We start from the raw sequence: 19123 nt of genomic DNA, 5'->3' as shown, positions 1-19123 counted from the left end.
CCCTGACCATGTCGTATTACACCTGAGACTGCGGTGGAAGAAATCGGAAGAACTTTCAGTAGAAGGAACAGACACAGAGAACGTCTCAACGTTCTCTGTGTTCTGTTCCTTCTACTGAAAGTTCTTCCGATTTCTTCCACCGCAGTCTCAGGTGTAATACGACATGATTAGCTACCACCAGCTCGCCTGCACTCTCACCGTCTTTTCACTAATATCCCTGACAATGCCCTGATTTTTCCCAGTAATTAAAATTTCCCTGATAATTCCCGGTTTTCCCGGTCGCTAGACACCCTGGGTATAAATCTATACTAATACATTTACTTTTTTGTGCTATGCACGTCAACCTGTGAGCAGCGATTACTTTGCGTTGAAAGGGGGTTATCATCGATAAAGTCTTCATTCGGGGTTCATTTTCCTGTTTAATGTTCGCAGTGCGTCGACAGCATCGAGGTTTCCATACTCTGTTTCATACTTAGTGTACAATGCTGTCAAAGCTACTGGCGCAAGCATGGGGCTTGATCCCGCTGATCATTTGCACGCATTCTCGTGCAAATGAAACCATAGATCAAGGGTGGCCAGGCTGACCCGGCCTAAGGGCCACAAACAAAACCACGAAACTTCCAAGAGCCACGGGGGGGGGGGGGGGGGGAAAAACTTTAGTCCAGAGAAATAAACGAAACTCAAACTACTTCCAATCTATCCGAGTCAAAAGCAGTCCAAGTCTACGTAAGGTAGGAGTAGCACAAGACTACCAAACTGCAACCTGCCTTTTGATTTAAAACGCGGTTCATTTCTCGTTTTGGGGAAGTGCGGGCGGGTGAGCCGCACTTTCACACGCGAAAAGCCGCGTGCGGCTCGCGAGCCGCAGCTTGGCCACCCAAGCTGCGGCTCATATTCACATATTCACGGTAGCCAGCAACACCACGACGATGATGTTGCTGACTGTGATGGTGTTGCTGACTGTGATGGTGTTCAACGGTGAGGAGTAGCATAAGTTTATGCTGAAGCAAAGCCAGTGCATCTGGTTCTGGCCGCTACGATCAGTACACATCCACCAATGAGAAAGGTTCAAGTGTGGCATTCGATTCAACCTTGTCGATGTTGTCTGCAAAGTTGCATAAATAAGAAATAAACACATGTACTTACCACAAAAAAAAAGTTGACAATCTCTTTTCACATTTTTCTTATTTTTAAAATAAATTTAGCATTATCCTGTGTCTTACTGCGATATGTAGCAAAACGCAGCTGTGCCGGTAGAGAAATCAAAGTAGCAGACAATTGTGTCCCGTCTGCAAACGTTGACTAAAAAATTGCGGTGGCTTAGCTCGGCTATGCCAGGATATATGTAGCGTGAGCTTATGCACACAAAATGAGGGGTGCTATCAAGCGGCTCCATTGCAGCGTCAGACTTGGCCACTGTGCAACGGAGGCGCACAGCTGGGCACGCGGCGGCGCCAGTGCATCTGCCACGACTATGACTCCTCTGGAATGCACAGACCGGCGAGGCGGGCGTGGCGGAGTGCACAGCGGCGGCGGCGGCTTCGGTGCACCACCTGTGCACCATGCGGCGTCACTGCTCCTCGCGCTTGCGCAGCACAGCTCTTTCGGAGCTACGCGAAACTGCTCAACCTCGGCCAGTGTAGCTCACGCTACAAAATGAAACAAGAGTCAGCCTTAGGGGTTCCGCATAGTGGCAAAAAATATGAGCAGACAAGAGGTTGCTGGTAATTCAGAAAGGGGGGGTCACAAGGGTATAAATTATGATAAAATTTAATTGTTCAGTCACTGCACACAGAAAAAAAAACAAGCCTGGTATGACAATGTCAATGTAGTCTTCAACTACAACATTTGTATATTTTGGCGTAAAATACCATACCAGTTCGACAAAAACGAGCGGAAAAACAGAAAAACAAACAGAATGACTCCCTTGTTTTACCGAAAGATGATGTGTAATACTGCCCAATTAAAAATAATTAGTTGTTCTATATCCAGCTGTTTATTATAGTACCTAGGTACTGTTTCCTTTCCAGGGACGCTGGTTTACCCAAATGGGTTTACCATTGCTTCAAGAAAACTAGCCCTGGTGTGTTTACCGCATCCTCAAGAGTGGTCCCTCGATTTCTACTTAATGGAGTCGTAAAGAAAAATCAACCTCGCGGCAGGCACTGCCTGATGCTGGCGGTGGCATAACAGTGACGCCGTCTGGGGAAAATCAAAAGGCCCCATTTGAGGACACGGTAAACCCAGCAGTTGGAGATATGTTCCAGGCACTGCAGTACCACAGCCCCCACACTTTTTTAGAGTGATAGCTTACACGGGAACACTCCATATACCTTTCTTGCCCCTGCTGGTCCGACCGCATGATGTCACAATATCACGCGACATTGTGATGACACATGATGTCGAAGTGTCATGTGATGCCACCTCACACCGCAATCGTTTTCCCACTAAACTTAGTGGGGAAATTGATGTCAAGTCATGAGATAATGTCAAGTGCAGATAAACTCTCTGAAACTCTCCTTCCATGCATTTTTTTAAGATACATGTCGCTGGTAATCTAGCGGGCATGGTGGCACTTCCGAGAAAACCGTGCAATGCCCCAAAAGAAGGGGTGCGTGGATGAAGAAGAGAAGTCCTTATACATTCGGTTTCTTTGCCACATACAATCTCGATAGCAAATGCTGCTCAGTAAAAACCCCAGTGTAAGCTGCACTTGATTAAATGTCTAAGCCTGGCAATCTTTTTTATCCAAGCAAGCCAGCCTTTTGCTTTCCGTAGTTTCTCCACGGGGCCCGGTTGGGATGCATAATGGGATTTTTTTACGAAGCAAGAACCGTCGGGCAAACACGGGGCTCCTGACTGGCCTTTATCTGAGCAGGTCACAAACGCGTGCCCTTAGGCAACTAGAAACATGCGGCGGCACCCTTTTTCTTGGCTCCCCACATTCTCCTGGTTTATGTGGTAGAGAGAGGAGGGTGAGGGGGAAGGCCCAGGCTTAGGTAAACAGCTGTCAGTGTATCACACGTATGCGGATGCCACCTCAGAGATTTGCTTCTTGGCTTTTAGCCCACCATGCGGTGCCGTTTTTGCCACCAGAACCGTCGTTTACTGCCAGCATTGCCACCGTCCTCAGTGGTCTTTGTGGTAAGTCGCGTCGAGGCAGCTCGGTTTACTGTCACGAGTTGTCTCATCTCGAACAAGCGCGAAAAGGTCACAATCGTCTCCTACTTCTCAAAGGGCAGGACGTTCAAATAGGCCAATCGGGGCGCTCGATTTGCCCCATGATTTTACTCTGTCAGGAATTCCCAATAGGCATCCTGCACTGAAGCTCTGAACAAACTTTGCACCCTTTCTTTTGATGGTACACGCAAACCTGATTGGGCCTCGCACTACTTGTGGTACTTTGGCTGAGCCTTTTTTTTCCTCTGTAGTACTGAAGAACGAAAAAACGCCTTTCGAAGTTTGAAATCAGCTAGATTCAATGCCATAAAACAATCGAAAGTGCAGGGTCCATGCCACCACTGCTAGGGTATGCGTCTCCTATCTCAGGGTGGCTAAGTCAAAATGTTTGGCAACTCTTTTTCTCTTCTTTGCAATGCATAAAACGGCATCTCTTGGCTCATGCTCATAGCATCTTAACTTGGACCTGTACTTTGATGGCATTCAAACTTTTGCTGTCTTTTTGTATTTTCCTCGTGACTGCGTTCAGCACCAAAGCAGAATGCCCCTACACGTTTGAAAGTTCGAGACGTGCAAGTTTGTACTACCCAAAGCAAGTTGCTTCTTGCAGCACCCCCTGGGTGATGCAGGAGATCTATAAGAGTTTCTTTTCTTCGAAATGAGCCAAATCCAAAAACTGAAACTAAGCCGATTTCGGCTGAAATTTCGAGTATACTTGGGGGTCCATCGTTTACAAAAGGTATTAATCTTAAATCAGTCATATTATGAGAGAAATACCAATGTAAATGTGGTTTCAGCACAGGGCTCAAAGCTAGTCTGATAAGCATGCATTCCAGTTTATCTCATTATAGCTTCACAAAGATTTCGCTCATTACAAAAACAAAACAAAAAGAAGACTCCTCATTTGCGGTTGGGATGGGCGTGGCGGGTGCACACTAACCTTGGGGCAGCAGGGGCCACAAATGTGGGGCCCAGCGCTCCACCAACTGTGCCAGGGAGCGCTTCCCTCCCCCGGGGTCTAGCAGCCAGTGGGCCAGCCCCAGGTCCTCCCAGCACAGGTCTGGCCCTGCCAGGGGGCCCAGGCCACGACGCAGGGCGCACACGTCCACTGCCACTACCCGGGACGTCCCGCCAAGGGCGCGCCCCAGCGGATCAGAGGGGCTGGGCAGGGGGCGCCGCTTGGGGGTTGACCGAGACGCCGACCTCAACCCTGGGCATGAAAAGGGAGGACGGCTCATCACCTTTCTCAGTGTATGTTCGGCACATCTCTAACTTTAATTAGAAATTCCCAACTATAGATTGCGGTGCAAGATAAATATAGGTGTCGACATCAAACACGTTGCAGCTGCCAGATAAAGTCCTCTCCTCACCTTGGTTGCAAGCAGCGCCACTAGGTGACTCTTCGATATGCAGCTAGTGAGCCTGTTGCAGGCTTGGTTTCCCATACTTTTTTTTTTTAAGTGTCGTGCTTGTTTTTGAAGTTGTTTTGCGTAGTATGCTTTTTCACATAGATTTTGGCACCAGTGCTATGCGCGTTGCTTCGACACAGCTTCGTCATTGACCCTACTAGTTTCGTGCTTCAACAGCGAAAAGAAAGGTTTTATAAACGCGTTGACGCGGAGAGATCTCTGGTGTGGTGGTGTTCAGGTCAGCATCCGTTGAGGCCAAAGGAAACACGCCGAGCAGAAAACGCATGTGCAAAAGGTGCCCAGGCAATGAGACACTTGTTTTGTTTTGCTGATTTCTTTTTTCCTCAGTTGCAGTGTCTGGTTTGAGGAGATGCTGTCAAAACAGGCTGCTGGGTGGGGCATGAGCCAAGAGGACTTTACCTGGTCAATCGCGTTGCAGCGTTCGCCAAGCTGTGTGTCCACGCTTATGTACACTTTACACCAGCGGTTCTCCAACTGTCATTCGCGGACCCCCAGGAATCCTCGAGAGCATTCATGACAGGCCATGCAAAGTAAAAAAGACGCTCTAAAAAAATCCTCCGATGCCATCGCACAAGAACTCTGATGCAGAATGCATTGGGGGTCCTCGAACGGCCTCCAAGTGAGTGAGGGGGTCTGTGACGGCCAGAAGTTTGAGAACCACTACCTTAAACCATGATAGAGACTAAAAATATCACATCATTTTGATGAACATAATCTTTTGGGTCACATAAAGTTGTGTGTCCCAGCTAAAATCATGCGAAATTGCAACACGTTTTATCCTGACAAGCTAATTTAAGAAAGAAGCTAAAGAGGTTCTTAAAAAAAAAGAGTATTCTTATTCTGTGAATCTGAATATCATGTTCGTTTTCCCCAAAGACGTAACTAAACACGAGAAAACATGAAAAACCTCAGACCAGTCATTATGTCATACTAGGATCTTTCTGCTACCAAGCGCGTGTCGCTTGTGTGGGCAGCGCATGCGATTGAAAGCTTGCCAAGTATATTCTCTTGCACTGACACCAGTCGTGACGTTTTTTTCTGACCTTTTTCAAAATAGCAAGCGTGCACATGCATAGCTTTTGATAGGCGCTGAAGATGAGCGAGCAGAAATTCCAAAAACTCCTAATATGACGTCACGCTCTGGGAAAGAGGGGCTTCAGCGGTACTTTGAAAATGATTTTCTGCAACCTCTGTGCACCAAATTAAAAAATAATCTTGATATTCGTGATCCTGGATGCCAAACGAAGACAATTTACGTGCTTTTCCTCCGATACAGAACAGCTTCAGTTTCCCTTAAAGCAGTGGTGGGGAACCTTTTGCAGCGGCGGGCCGAGTCGTCACGAAGTCGACACGGAGGGGGCCGGACGGCAAGTCGGAAAGACAAGGGGGGGGGGGGGGGGAAAGGGGGTGCAGGAGTCAAAAAAAAAAAAAAAAGGCAAAAAAGAAGTGTGGAGATGTTGGACAATGCTATGTGGTAGCACTCCATTTTCCCGTCTAACACCTTTTGTGGTTCTTACTTTTCCGAGTGCTGCTTGGGTCTGTGAGTAAGCTGCAAAGGGGGGGGGGGGGGGGGGGGGAGGGGGGGGGGTCCTTTTCTGGGGTCGTGCGGGGGCCGGATAAAACTGCCTCGTGGGCCGCATGCGGCCCGTGGGCCGTGGGTTGCCGACCCCTGCCTTAAAGGGGCACTGACACCCCAAAGGTCGTATTTATTCTTATTGTCTAAAACGATGCAAGTTGCAGTCATAGACACGCAAAAAAAAACCGCATCGCGAAAAAAAATTTTCTTGCGCGCGTGCGCGCCTTTTTATTTTTGGCGTTTGATTTTCCCGCCTCTCACCTCTTCACTTCTTTTGATCGGTGACGTCAAGAATCATGAAATTTAGAAGCTTTGTAGGCAACATCTCTATAACATTTAATTACGGCAATCCTAAAACATGTTTTTTAACGCAATTGCGAACGCACTACCGCCCTTCTTTTTGAAATACCGAAAATCGGGAGTTCGTTGTGGTGCCGTCTCCTGGATTTGTATCCTCCAACGGAAAACAGGCGACACCGCTCAAAACCGGTCCGCCGCAACGCCTGCGCTCGCTCCTTTCCTCCTCGCTTTGGGTCGCCATGGCAACAGCAGGGAGTGGTGAAAGAAAGTCGACTCTCAGGAATCCGCAATTTTTGACGTGAAGGCACCGGCGCCGATTGCGCGGGAACTTCGAATTCGGCATTTGGAAATTGTTTTTTTACTTCACAAATACTGAATTCCCAAATTTCAAATTTTGAGGGTAATGTCCCGGCATCGTTTTCAATCGTTTCGGATAATAAAAAAAAATATGATTTTGATGTGTCAGTGCCCCTTTAAAGGAACAATGAAGACGATTTTAATTTTTTTAAATGGTGTTCTTATGGTTCTTGGGAACATAGCATGCTGCCCAATTTTTTGTACATTTGTGACGCGTATTTCTGTGCATTCAAATCTTAAATTCGCGTCGCCGTGGAGCTCCCAACTATAGGGGATCGTTCATAAACCCTCGTGTATATGTTTGCACGGCAACATGTTGTGCACCTCAAAGAAATTATGTCACTGTAAATAGAAAAAGTTGAAAGTCGTCCATCCGGATTAATATAGATGCAAATGAGCACAGACAAAGTGGTCTCACAGGGGAAAGTGGAAATGGCAACACATGTCTGAGCATTTCCTCCAAGAAAGTCAGTAGTAAAACAACTGCCTGTGTCTTTGGTATGTCCAAAAGGCAACCTAAATGCAAAATATTTATAGGTTCTCTGCAACGTCATGATGTTGCGTGGCGTGACACCATGATGTCGCAGTGTCGCAGACGTCATGGTATGTGACACGACATCATGGCGTTACCCGACGTCACAATATCATGCGACACCACGCCACTTGACGTGATGTCAGATCACTTCATGTGGGGCCGTGGTGTCAGTGTCCCGTGACGTCATGATGTCACATGATGATCATCATGCTGATGACGTCACACGAACACCAGACGTCATCAAAGGATTTTTTCTGAAAATGCTGATGTCGTCATGTGAACACTGTGACGTTGACATTGAGACTGCATCCCATAGAGACAAAAAAAAAAAAAAAAGCCAAGTGCTAGCCCTCTAAATGCTATGCATTGAAAATGCACTCATGACCAGAAACCAGTAAGAGTGCACTCTTTCAAGAACTTTACAATAGTTGCAAAAATGTTTGGTTTGACAATTTCATCCCTCTTTGGCCCCTCACGTCAAGCCCTTCCCCCCCCCCCCCCCTCTTCCACCCCAATGTTGCTAATCCATACTGCTAACTTTGCACTCTGGTTGTTACAGGAGTGATTAAGCAAGAACCACACAAAAGCGCAGACGTGGCAACATGAGAAGATATCTCCCTTGTGTGACATGTCAACATATTCAGGCAAAGCAGCAAAACTGGCTGTTACTAATATCGAGGCGGAAAATACAGGTTGAAGTAGTTATGAAAAGAGTGCGCAATACTTCATCAAATCGAAGACACCATTACGCTCAAGTATGTTATATTGAGGTTAAACTGTGTTCGTAAAAGAGATGTTGGTTTAAGGCAAGACACTGGTTCTAAAATCGACTTTTTTGTTTATTAATGGATTATAATGAAAATCAGTGTGTATATGTGTTTTGGCTTCCTCTTTTCAAATATTCAATTAGTTCTGCAATATCTCAATTACTTTTTGAGTTACGAAGAAAATAATGAAGCCTAATTAGGTCATTTCTTACGACTCATTAAGGAACTTTCTAATACAAATTTTTTTTGCATAAGTGATATGGATTTGTAGCTTAAGACCTGCCATACAAGATGGTGCTATTTATATTTTTGTAAAGATAGATCATTGTATAAAACTAGTCTAATTAGGTCAAGTACACTATTCACAAAGCCTAACGAGGTCACATTATCACTAATAATAAAATTTCGGGCCCATACTGTCATACAAAAATAGCATCACCCTGCAGTTCACTTCTTTCTGAATCCAACGGTATAAAGTTTATAGAAATCCTTGAAGAATAATCTCATGAAAACAACCGTAAGGCTAGGCATGTAGACGAAAAATGTGAAGCTGAGAAAATTGCAGTTGAAGTTTTGACACTCATTGCATAAAATTGAGTAAGGGATCCCATGCAATAATGTTCAGCAATATGAAGCATAGTTCTATCTGAACAAATTGAGATGAAAAATTCTGCGATCCGTTCACAAGAACCTTTAAAAAATAATAGAAAACTGAGAAATAATGTCTGCAATGTAAAATAAAGTTATAAAAGAATGAGTAGACTCTATAAGGGACAACGGGAGGAGGCACTAAGGGTTGCACGTTCCAAAAGCAGATTTTGTTTGGCCTTGAAAAGGGCCTTTGTTCATGTAGCACTCGAAAGGGGAGCCCCCTCACAGCTGTCCAGGACTGTAGTCCCCAGCTGTTCCAGTCCGGTGTTGCCTGGAGAACCTCTGTTTTGCATTGCTGCTGCTCTGGTGGGCAGCGTTGGCGTTATGCAAACGCAGATTGTCCTTCTCCATGCTGCGGCGTACGAGGCAGTCACCGGCAGCATAGCCCAGGCTCGCAGCAACGGACTCGCTCATTGCCCGCCTGCCCTGATTGTAGACGGCAACAGCTTCGGCAGCAGCCCTCTTGACGCTGTCCAGGGAGGCATTGGCGTTCTTCGAGGTTTGCGTCCAGATGACCGAATGCAGGCTCTCGCTGGCATTTTGCGTCTTGCCTTCGCTGCACCGTGCCAGCAGGTTTTCATCACTGAGCCTTGCAAACACTGGCTCGAGGGCGGACCGCACACAATCTGGAAGAGGGTTCTTGTGCGCAGGTGGACACTCGCCATTTGCCAGGGCTCTGTTGAATTTGCACCACGACTCAGCTCCGTCGGGGCACTTGCTGTGGTCTGGAGCACTGTCTGTAGACGTCATGTGCAAGAGGGTGGCTTCCACTGCCCTCTTCATCCCTGGCACATCGTTACTGTTGCTCCTAAGGGCATAGCTGTAGTAGTTTTGAATCTTCTTGATTCGGTCCTGCGTCAGTCTGCCCTTTCCGCCGAGTGCTTCACCCTGGGCTTTCTTTTTCTCAAGGAGGTTACGCAACGCAGCCCCCATCCGCTTGTGCACATGATTGATGCAGTCCTTTTTCTCGACCTTGACGAAGCCGTAGACTTTTGCCTCGGTCAACGCATGAAAGGTTCGGCTATCTCCATCCGAGAGAACTGTGGTGTACCTCAGTCCGTGCTTGGCCAGGGATCTTTGCTGACTTTTCGCAGGCTTGCACATGGGTCTTCAGGTGTCCCTGGAAGGTCTTGTGATGCAGGCCGCGGTGTGACAAGTTCATGGACGCACAGAAGTCTGCGAGGGCAGTGACTCCTTTCCCAATTGACTGAATTCCCTTCATTGCCCTCATGTTCACTTCGAAAGGAGTGATCTTCGCCGTTCCGGCAACTCTTGGTGAAGAAAACTGCTTCTTCTCGAACTCGCATGTGGCACAGACGAGCAGAAGCTTGACTGCCAAGCCATACTCTTTGTCCGTGGCCTTGCTAAGTGTCAGGGTTCCCGCACCGCAGCTTCCGCACTTCGCCTGCGCGAAGAGGTCGTTGAGAGCTTTCATGTCCACTACAATGAACTGTGTCCCAGCGTCGCGCGTCTGGCCTCCTGTGGTGACGCCGAGAAGGTCGAATTTGCGCTGGGTCGCCGACTTTTCCGATAGCGCACGCTTGCATTCGTCCGATCGTGCGACTCGTTGCGCCTGCTCGGCCGTGGAGTAGTATGCGGTGTCGACACGAACCGCGCTCGCAAAGCTCGACAAACTGCCGCTGCTGCATGGAGTCGCGATGTGTCCGGCTGATGTTTCCGGAGGATCCAAGGCATCCGGCGGTGCCGATCGCGGTGGCGCGGTGGCGCACTTGCAGCAGACAGCTTCGGCTTCTTGTTCCACGGTCGCTTCCTCTTCCTTCCGAACGCTTGCCGCGTGCTCGATTTCAACCGAGCGTCGTCCGGCATCTCGAGAACTCGAAGCGAAACAAAACAAAACACGCGCGACTTCGTAGGAAAGCGAACCAACAATGTTCAACGCAAGCGCGCAAACGGGAACTAAAACGTGCGCTCGATAACGGAAGAAACAAAGCAGACAGGCCTAGACGGGCGGAGACGGGCCCAGGAGCAGACGACGCACCTCTCGCCAGCGCGGGAACGGAAAGGAGGAAAGGAGAAAAAGAGCGGAGGGGCGCGTTTAGGCCAATAGCAGGGGCGCTAAGCGCCGCGCGTGCTCTGACATACGGGCACCTTGCTAGCCGACCAATGAGCGATCGCAATTGGGGCCTTCGAAACCCGCGGAATGCGGACGTTTCCCGATGTTGTCGCGATAACGAATGGCATGGGGACGTGGGGAAAATAAGCGGCTTTCCAACAAGACCAAGTAGGCCGCGATCCGACGAGCGATCGCGAAACGCGCGGGGCGCGAAGTTCCACTTGTTTTCATTGAACTCGCTGTGTTAGGGCTCTGCGGGGACATCGTAAATATCATTTTTTTCATGCTTAGACATTGAATTCGACATTGAAACTTTGCAGGCAGGTACCTTAGACTACAATTAATCCAAATATGTGAATTTTGAAAAACGTGAAATTTCGCGTTTTTTTATTATTTTAAGACCCGCGTCTCCCCTTAATGATGCTTCACTAAGTTCCTAAGCTTTGGAATCAACCAGTCTGGTAAGGGTGTTCGTCAGCTCACTCAAACTAGTGTTCCCCAAAAATGTTCCAGAACCCCTGGAAGGCTTTACCGAAATATCCCCAGAGAAAGCAAATCTAAAATTGAAAGCAAATCGGGCAAACATAAGAGGTAAGCTAACTTTCGGTGTGTGATAAAAAAGAAGTACAAGAAACGCTAGTTTTAAATTTTGTGACCTGCAAAAGTTCTGATCGCAGAGAGGGGCAATGAACCAAGATGACTGTCCCTTCCAGACAGCAATGTTCACTTATCTCCTGCCGTGGTCAAGTAACACTCTTTTTGCTAAGGTCATCATTGGCCAGGGCCCCACAATTATTAGAAGTGGGCTATCTTTCTGTGTTTCTGAAAAAATAGAAAATCATGCCTAAAATAGGGGGCAGGTTATCTTTTGGGGGTGAACATTTTTAAGACATTAAGGTACCTCTTTTTGAGAGAAGAGCATTTTAGCGTGCACCTGCCATCGAAGTGAGTTACAAGAAGAGCAACAGTCAAGATTACATCTTGTTGATTAATGCACAAATAGTATAAGCACTCTCAGCCCGGCATTCATCAGAGGGTCAAATCTGATCCGGTTCAATTAAAACTGAACCTGCATTAAAGTGTGAGTGCCGTTTTTGCATTCTGGCATTCGATTTAGGGCTTCATTATCTATTTGCGGATAAGATAGGTTATTCTCCCGCTTTTGTTTATGTCCTTGATTGAACTGCACTGCTACGGTTCGGTTAGGCGGTTCCAAGACGCAAGTGCAGTTAGTCTTTGTAGAATGTCAAGTTTGTGGTTGCATTTTTCACTGGTAACAGCTTGGTCATTTGAGACTGCAATTGTAGTCACACAACTGAGTAGCAGCTACCAAAATGGAAGCCCACACACAACTCGACGTGCAGCATCAATGGCGATACCTCGCAGATTCTCAGAGCTCGAAGGGCACCCAGAAAAAGAAAACGCGGCGACCGTGCTTCAAATCTTGCTTGAGGAGCTCCAAGCTACTCCCACTGGTCACATCACATGATGACAGAGACCGAGTGACGCTTAATGCCAGTAGGTTTTCGCATGTCCAGTCACGAAGCTTTTACTTCTAAGGGAGATCGCGTAAATTTTGGAACATGGCCCTTTCTCCTAGGGTTGAAATAAACACAGTGCAAAATGACAAGGATTAATAAAGAAAGACAGGACAAGTCCTTCTCATTTTGCAGTAAGTCAAATCTCATTAATTCAAACTTAAGGGGGCCCGAAAATTTGTTTGAATAAAGCAAAGTTTGAATTATCAGGAGTTTCCTCCCATAGAGACGCATAGGATGGGACCTGCATGTTAGTGTGAATTATCTGCAAGTTTGAATTAACAGAGTTTGAATTAATGAGTCGTCTGCATCTATTTCAATCTGCCTCACATTCAATTTGGCCCCTTCTTCTAGGAACGACTTCCCGAGAAAAAGTTATCATAAAAAACAGTGCTAAGAAGAACAGAACAGAAGTAATAAACAGCGCTACTTTTCATTATGTAGACCACTAAGTGGCTCAGCTTGCCTCCTTACTGCGAAAAAGAATGCCTACCAGGGGGCTGCTGCCACAGGGGCAGAAGGTAGACCCGGTAGCCGTGCCAGCAGACGGCCACAGTCTGTTCGTCGTGCGCCAGAGCCAGGGAGAAGAGGCCCTTCTCCAGCCAGGCGCCCCCAAGAAGGGAGAGGTCGCCCTCCTCGCACACCACAAAGTCCCGCGGAGACCCCCCCGGAGACCCGGAAGGTTCGTCCACGCAGACCGACGCAAAAAGGTCCTCGTCCGACCTTTCGGCCCGCGCCCTCTTGCGCCTCACGCTCACTGGCGACGAAGGGCTTGCACTTCCCGCGGAGGAATCGTCCGAGAAGGGGCTCAGGCGGAGGCGGCATGGCACTTCGTGGTCGCACGGGGATGCAAACAACTCTTCCTGGGGACTTCCTGGTACTTCCGGCACAACGGGTGCGGCAGTGCTGGTGACTCGCGCGCTGCGTGGTGAGCGACGTTTGGCGGGCCGTGCAAGCACCTCGACAACAGGTGGGTCGAGAGCTCTTGCTGTCTGTGAGTCCAGCACGAAGCTGTCGCTCAGTCTGTACTCTTCTTCCTCGGGCAGGAACACTGGCAAGATCGGAGACTGCCCCCAACCGGGACTTCCGTCCTCCAACGAGTTGCCACGACAGTATCGCGAAACGCTTCCCCCTTTGGGGACAAAAAACGAGTCCGTCTCATCAGTTGGTGAAATGTTTGCCACCGACACGCGTTCCCCAACCCGATGAGATTCGGTCTCATTTCCACTAGTACTGGCATCTTCGCTCCTGTCTCCGTTTGTACTGGCACTCGTAGAAGGAATACTGGAAGCTTTCAATATAGATTTCAACCCATCTTCGTTTATATTGGCATGCCTTGAACTAGATTCTACAAGAGGTGAATTCCAGCATTTTTCTGCCGGACTCCATTTCAAGATGTCGAGCGGTTCTTTACTGTCCCAAACTAAGCTGCATTCCTCTTTACTGTTAGAAACTGTTCTCGAATGGATGCTCAGCGGCGAGCTAAGGAACGAGTCACAGTTGAACGCTTCCAAGCACTGCAGTGTTTCATCACCGCAGGCGGGACTGGACATGGGAAGGGTGCACGGAGATTTTGGAAGGACACCCTCACTGTCCCCCACTTCGCAGAGAACTCGTTGCGGAGAGGAGCGTTCTTCGGACTGCGCATCTGCCATCGTAGCGGCAGACTGAGCCTTTTCTGGGACTGCCGACGAAACGGTCGTGCGGCTGCTGTGTGCCTGGGACGCCTCAAGCAACCCGGCGCCGTCCCAGGCCACCCTGGCACCCAGGCACTGTTCCACGAACTCTCTGGCCTCCTGAATAACGATGGTCGCCGCCTCCAGGTGGCTGAGCGGTCTGCGTCCCGGCAGCCAGAGCCGCCGTGTCTGCTTGCCCGTCTCCTCGTCCTCTCTGCAAGAGAACGCAAAGAGCCTTGAAATGAGCCCCACTTAGGGTATGGGTTCCAAAGCCGAGTTCGTAGGAGCTCGAAGGTTGCCCAAAGTACCCTCGAGGCCCGAACTCTCGAATTTTATTGATCGTCCTCAAAGTAGTAAAGTGTTTCTCCAGTTCAAGCACTAACTTCGCAGATCTGAGCCATCCATCGGTGCATAACTATGAGCCAGATGCTCCCTCGTACTATCAAGCGCCCTTATAACGAAGTCCGTGGGACCGGCCAGATATTTATGTAGGACAGGTAATTTCGTTGGAGCAGTTGGAAGCGAAACATTGATTGCGTGAATTTGAATTTGTGCTTATGCGTATTGTTGTACCTGCGCGACATTCGAGGTGTGTTGGGAAACAGTATAGCACCAGGTATAGTATGAGTGACATCAGAAACAAGGCTTTGTATGTGGACAAATGGGTCATCAAAAGGGGGAACGGTGGCCGAGATTGCTAGCGTATCGCAGCTCTGAGCACGTGGGGCGAAAGCTCACGCTGCAAAATCCAGGCTTGTTGGGTTTAATTACCCCTTTTTGTCTTTTTTTTCAGATGAAAATTGTATCATCACGCGTTTGTGTGCTCACCACTGCGCAACGCAATTTACAGACACCACACAAGCGGTCCTACCACTAGTATCGCCACACGCAAAGTTTGTCATCTACAACTAAAACACTAGGCTCTCGCCTGGTGTCTGCTGCAGAGTAATTTCCTGCTGTCCAAACTTCCACACAACAAAACTTACTGACTTATCAAAATATGAATCGCTATAATCACTAAATGACCGACATCGATGCCCGATTATGTAGCAAATGAGGTTCGTTCGCAGACTGCATGAATTTGGCCTTTTCTAAATTGGGTGGCAGCTCACGCCGCGACGTATTGTTCGGAGGAGGCCCTCAAAGCGGCAGCGCTGCTCTTTATTGCGTGTGTAGTCGCTAGATGGCGTAGGAGCGGGCACGGCAGTTAGAGAGCCTAGAAGTAGGGAGGGTCAACCTCAAACCATGGGAGCGATGGCGGAGATTGGTCGCAAGTGCACATGGGCTCCGGTGTAGTGTGGCAAGGAGGAAAGCAGGCAGAAAGGCTCGCTGATGATCGACGTTTTTAGAGCACAGCTCTTAGGCACCCGTTCGCAGATTGAGCGGCGTTGCCGTCGGCGTAACCGTGAGGTCAAGTAACCCCCCTCCCTATGAGGTCACGTGACCTCCCCCCCTGAGGTCACGTGAGCCCTATGACATCACGGGGGCGGGGGGGGGGGGAGAGGTCACGTGACCTCACCGGAGCCACGTGGCTCCCGTGACCCCCCTCCCTCCGAGGTCATGTGACCTCCGTACCCTGAGTACCCTTCCATCTTCCTCCTCAAGAGCTGCGCTCTAATTTGGCGTTACAGGGAGTTGTAAATGGCTTTCATTTTTAGAGCGCAGCTCTTAGGCGCCCGTTTCCGGCTTGAGCGGCGTCGGCGTAACCAAGGTCACCCTAACCAAGGTCACGTGACCTCTCCCAAGGTCACGTGACCCTCCATCATGTGACCCCTCCCAAGGTCACATGACCCCCCAAGGCGACCCCACGTGACCCCCCAAGGTCACGTGACCCCCCCCGCCGAGGACACGTGACCCCCACCCCCGATGACGTCATCGTCACTGACGACGTCACCGGCATCCGCATCGTCATCATCACTGATGACGTCATCAGTGACGCCACTGATGACGTCACCGGCATCCGCATCGTCACAGATGACGTCACCGGCATCCGCATCGTCATCATCACTGATGACATCATCAGTGACGTCACTGATGACGTCACCGACATCCGCATTGTCATCATCACTGTTGACGTCATCAGCGACGTCACTAATGACTTAATGACGTCATCGGTATCCACGTCGTCGTCATCGTCACTGATGACGTCATCAGTGACGTCACTGATGACATCGGCACTGTCATCGTCAGTCACGTGACCCCCCCCCCCCAGTACCCTTCCCTCCTCCTCCTCAAGAGCTGCACTCTAATTCGGCGTTACAGGGAGTTGTAAATGGCTTTCACTTTTTTCCACCTCCTCGCATCTCATATTGGAAATGCGGCCCACAATTCATGCGACCCTGATCGAGCAGTTGGAAACTCTCTGTAATGTACGGCAGTATGCGGCAGCACAGCAGAATTAATCAGCCACTCGCTCCGCATGCAACAGCTGCAGCACGCAGGGCAGCGAGGAGAGAAGATAGGAAAAGGTGCAGAATTGAGCCGCATGGTCTCTTTTTCACATGTGTCTGGCACAAAGAGGGGGAAGCGTTTCTTTCTGTGCGACTCTACTGATTTCACTCAGATGTTGGTGTCACAGGTAAAGTCACACGTCACGTTTCCTCGACAGCCTATTGTCGCTCCAAGGCAGAACACTTTTGGGACTCGGATCGAGCAAGGTTGGGAATCTTGGTGCACGAATCCTGACAAATGTCGGCGTGTCAATCAAACAAATGCCAAGGCAGCATAAAAAAGTTGTGACTGCCCAAGTATTTTTTTTTATGTATATATACTCTTTTTCGGGCGGGTCTTTTCAAATGAGCTGACGTGCATGTAAATTAAGAAAACAAGTGTGCAAATTGTCCGGACGAAGCATTGAAAAAAAAAACTCATCTTGGAGCGGAGTGGCATGTACTACAGCTCGAGCAAAACGAAAGTATGGAAGATTGCGCGCGGGCATTTCGCAGCAACATAGACACGTAGCGCAATCTAAACACAGGGTTACACACCAACAAATTTTTTTGACCCAAAACCGAGAATGCGCGGCGCAGTGGCAGTTTCGACCAACGCCGCTGCCGCAGTACTTCCGTTTTCTACGGGTGTCACTTGAGAGCGACGATTTACGTGAAATTCATTACTTTTCACCTAGAAAATTCATAATAACGGTCATTTTTGCTTTGTGGGGCTGTGCAATTGCTTCATTAAACATAAATATTTGTTAAACAGGAATTCGCTATAGTAGTCGGAGAAATACATTGAACACAGAAGATTGGCCAGGTCTTTATTTTACTTCGTTAAAAGGGTGGTTTTCGTAGTGGATGCATTTTTTTATAAAGGCGTTTGACTGTATGTGCATTATTGATCACAAGGTTTGTGGGCTTCAGCACTGCTTTATTACATCAGTGCAAAGACCAGAAAGGGCTCCTTCGCTTTCAGTCAAGCCAGAGAAGAATTCCTCGAGATGAAGAAGTTTCAGAACTGCTGGCTTAGGGCATACACTCCATTCCTAGGCATGTGCAAATGGTGAATGTTGAGTTCGAAGCAAATCCAGAGCGACTAGAGGTTTGCTGCATCTTTTTCAGAGCCTTTCATTAGTTTTCACTATGCTTAAAGGGACAATGAAGACGATTTTATTAAATTTTTTTAAATGGTGTTTTTAGGCTTCTTGGGAACCTAGCACGCTGCCTAATTTTTTGTAGACATTTGTGACGTGTATTTCTGTGCTTACGAAAGAACTGAAGAAACCAAAACTGAACAATCCCCATTCTCGTTTCTGGGCCTCCGAAAACAGAGGTGACGTAGGGAGTGACGTCAAGTGTGAATAGTCGGTATCGGTAGTATTTAGGAGATCGACACTCTAGTTACCGCAATGAGTTATAGCAGTGCGGTGGCGCAGTCGTTTCGTCGAATCTGTCAACATGGACGACATTGCCGCTCTTGCAAGCGAGTTCGAGCTGCCGTTCAGTAACCTAACACCAATGGAACGGAAGTATGTGTGAGGCGGCCTCCGCCACCACCCGACGGAGACCGCCCAGCTGGCAACGAGCGGCCCGCAGGCTCCGAAAGCAGTGAGCAACATTCGCGCGGGCGAGACGAGAGCAGCGCGTTGCCGCAGGACAGAGACGCGGAGGAGATGCCGAGGGGAAAGCGGCAGCTACCAAGCCGTTCCGGGAACCAGTTCCTCCGCGGGGGACGCTTTCCAAGAAGGAGAAAATAAACAGCACTATTTTTGGTTTTCACCAAAGTCGGACGTCCTCTTTTCGTCGTCAAAGAACACGAACAGCAACCCATACGTGAAAACTAGCGTCGCCCGAACAAATACTAGCCTTCAGTCGACCGTTAGAACAGCCATCTACAGCGCACAAATTTGGCATGACTACCATTTTGCAGAATCCTTCGGGTACCGTGTTCCCAAAGTAAACACGACACCAACATCTGCAACCAAAACCAAATGCCTCCCCCGTGTTCTTTTTTTATTTTATTTTGTTTGCCCATAGTTGCTCGTTGCCCGTTTCGCGTCCAGCGTAGCAAAGAGAAAAATTATTATGCTGTTTTATGAACGGTTTAGTAATCAATTCCGGTCCGATTTATACTTTTTATGGTTATTCAAGCGGAAATTACAACAGTATTCCTAAAATTCGCAAACCAAAACGTGACCGAGGGCACGTCTCTCATTTCCACCAATCGCTGACGCGTCTCTTGTGACATTGCGCTTCTTGGCCCCGAATCGGTCACGTGAGCTCCGCTTCTTCTGGCTTCTCCCGCAACTCTCGGGTGTCGCCCCAGTCGATCCCGGTACGGTTATTACCGCAACCGTTTAATTGATTTGCGCAGCACGCAAGCGCCGATTTCGGCTGAGATTTGGGCAACGTGGCCCGAGACATGCCTGGAACCCAGTTCAATCGCCAAAAAAATATCCAAAATTGCCTTCATTGTCCCTTTGAAGGGGCAACACTGCATCAAGAGCTTTTTTTATATTACTTGCAATTGAACTGAAATTTACATAGCTTATCTGCCTTTACAATCTGACTACAGATATGTACTTCGTTTTGATGTATCTT

General features: G+C 48.6%; 2 protein-coding genes across 2 annotated transcripts in view; both read right to left on the bottom strand.

The window, feature by feature from the left end:
• Positions 1 to 5145, bottom strand: part of LOC121838279 (DNA polymerase theta-like) — a 44391-nt gene extending 39246 nt beyond the window's left edge. Inside the window, exon 1 of the mRNA XM_042294407.1 lies at positions 4121 to 5145. Coding sequence (XP_042150341.1) covers positions 4121 to 4418 — 298 coding nt within the window. The 5' untranslated portion in view covers positions 4419 to 5145. The remainder of the gene's footprint in view (positions 1 to 4120) is intronic.
• A 7733-nt stretch (positions 5146 to 12878) lies between these two features.
• The window catches only part of LOC8037793 (DNA polymerase theta), a 66203-nt gene continuing 59958 nt past the window's right edge, over positions 12879 to 19123 (bottom strand). Inside the window, exon 16 of the mRNA XM_029993264.4 lies at positions 12879 to 14298. Within this exon, the coding sequence (XP_029849124.3) occupies positions 12879 to 14298 (1420 nt within the window). The remainder of the gene's footprint in view (positions 14299 to 19123) is intronic.

Source organism: Ixodes scapularis, unplaced genomic scaffold, assembly GCF_016920785.2.
Source record: "Ixodes scapularis isolate PalLabHiFi unplaced genomic scaffold, ASM1692078v2 PGA_scaffold6__148_contigs__length_123643588, whole genome shotgun sequence".
Classification (NCBI taxonomy): domain Eukaryota; kingdom Metazoa; phylum Arthropoda; class Arachnida; order Ixodida; family Ixodidae; genus Ixodes; species Ixodes scapularis.
Note: the sequence above shows the minus strand (reverse complement) of the source record. Positions and strands in the feature narration are given on the sequence as shown.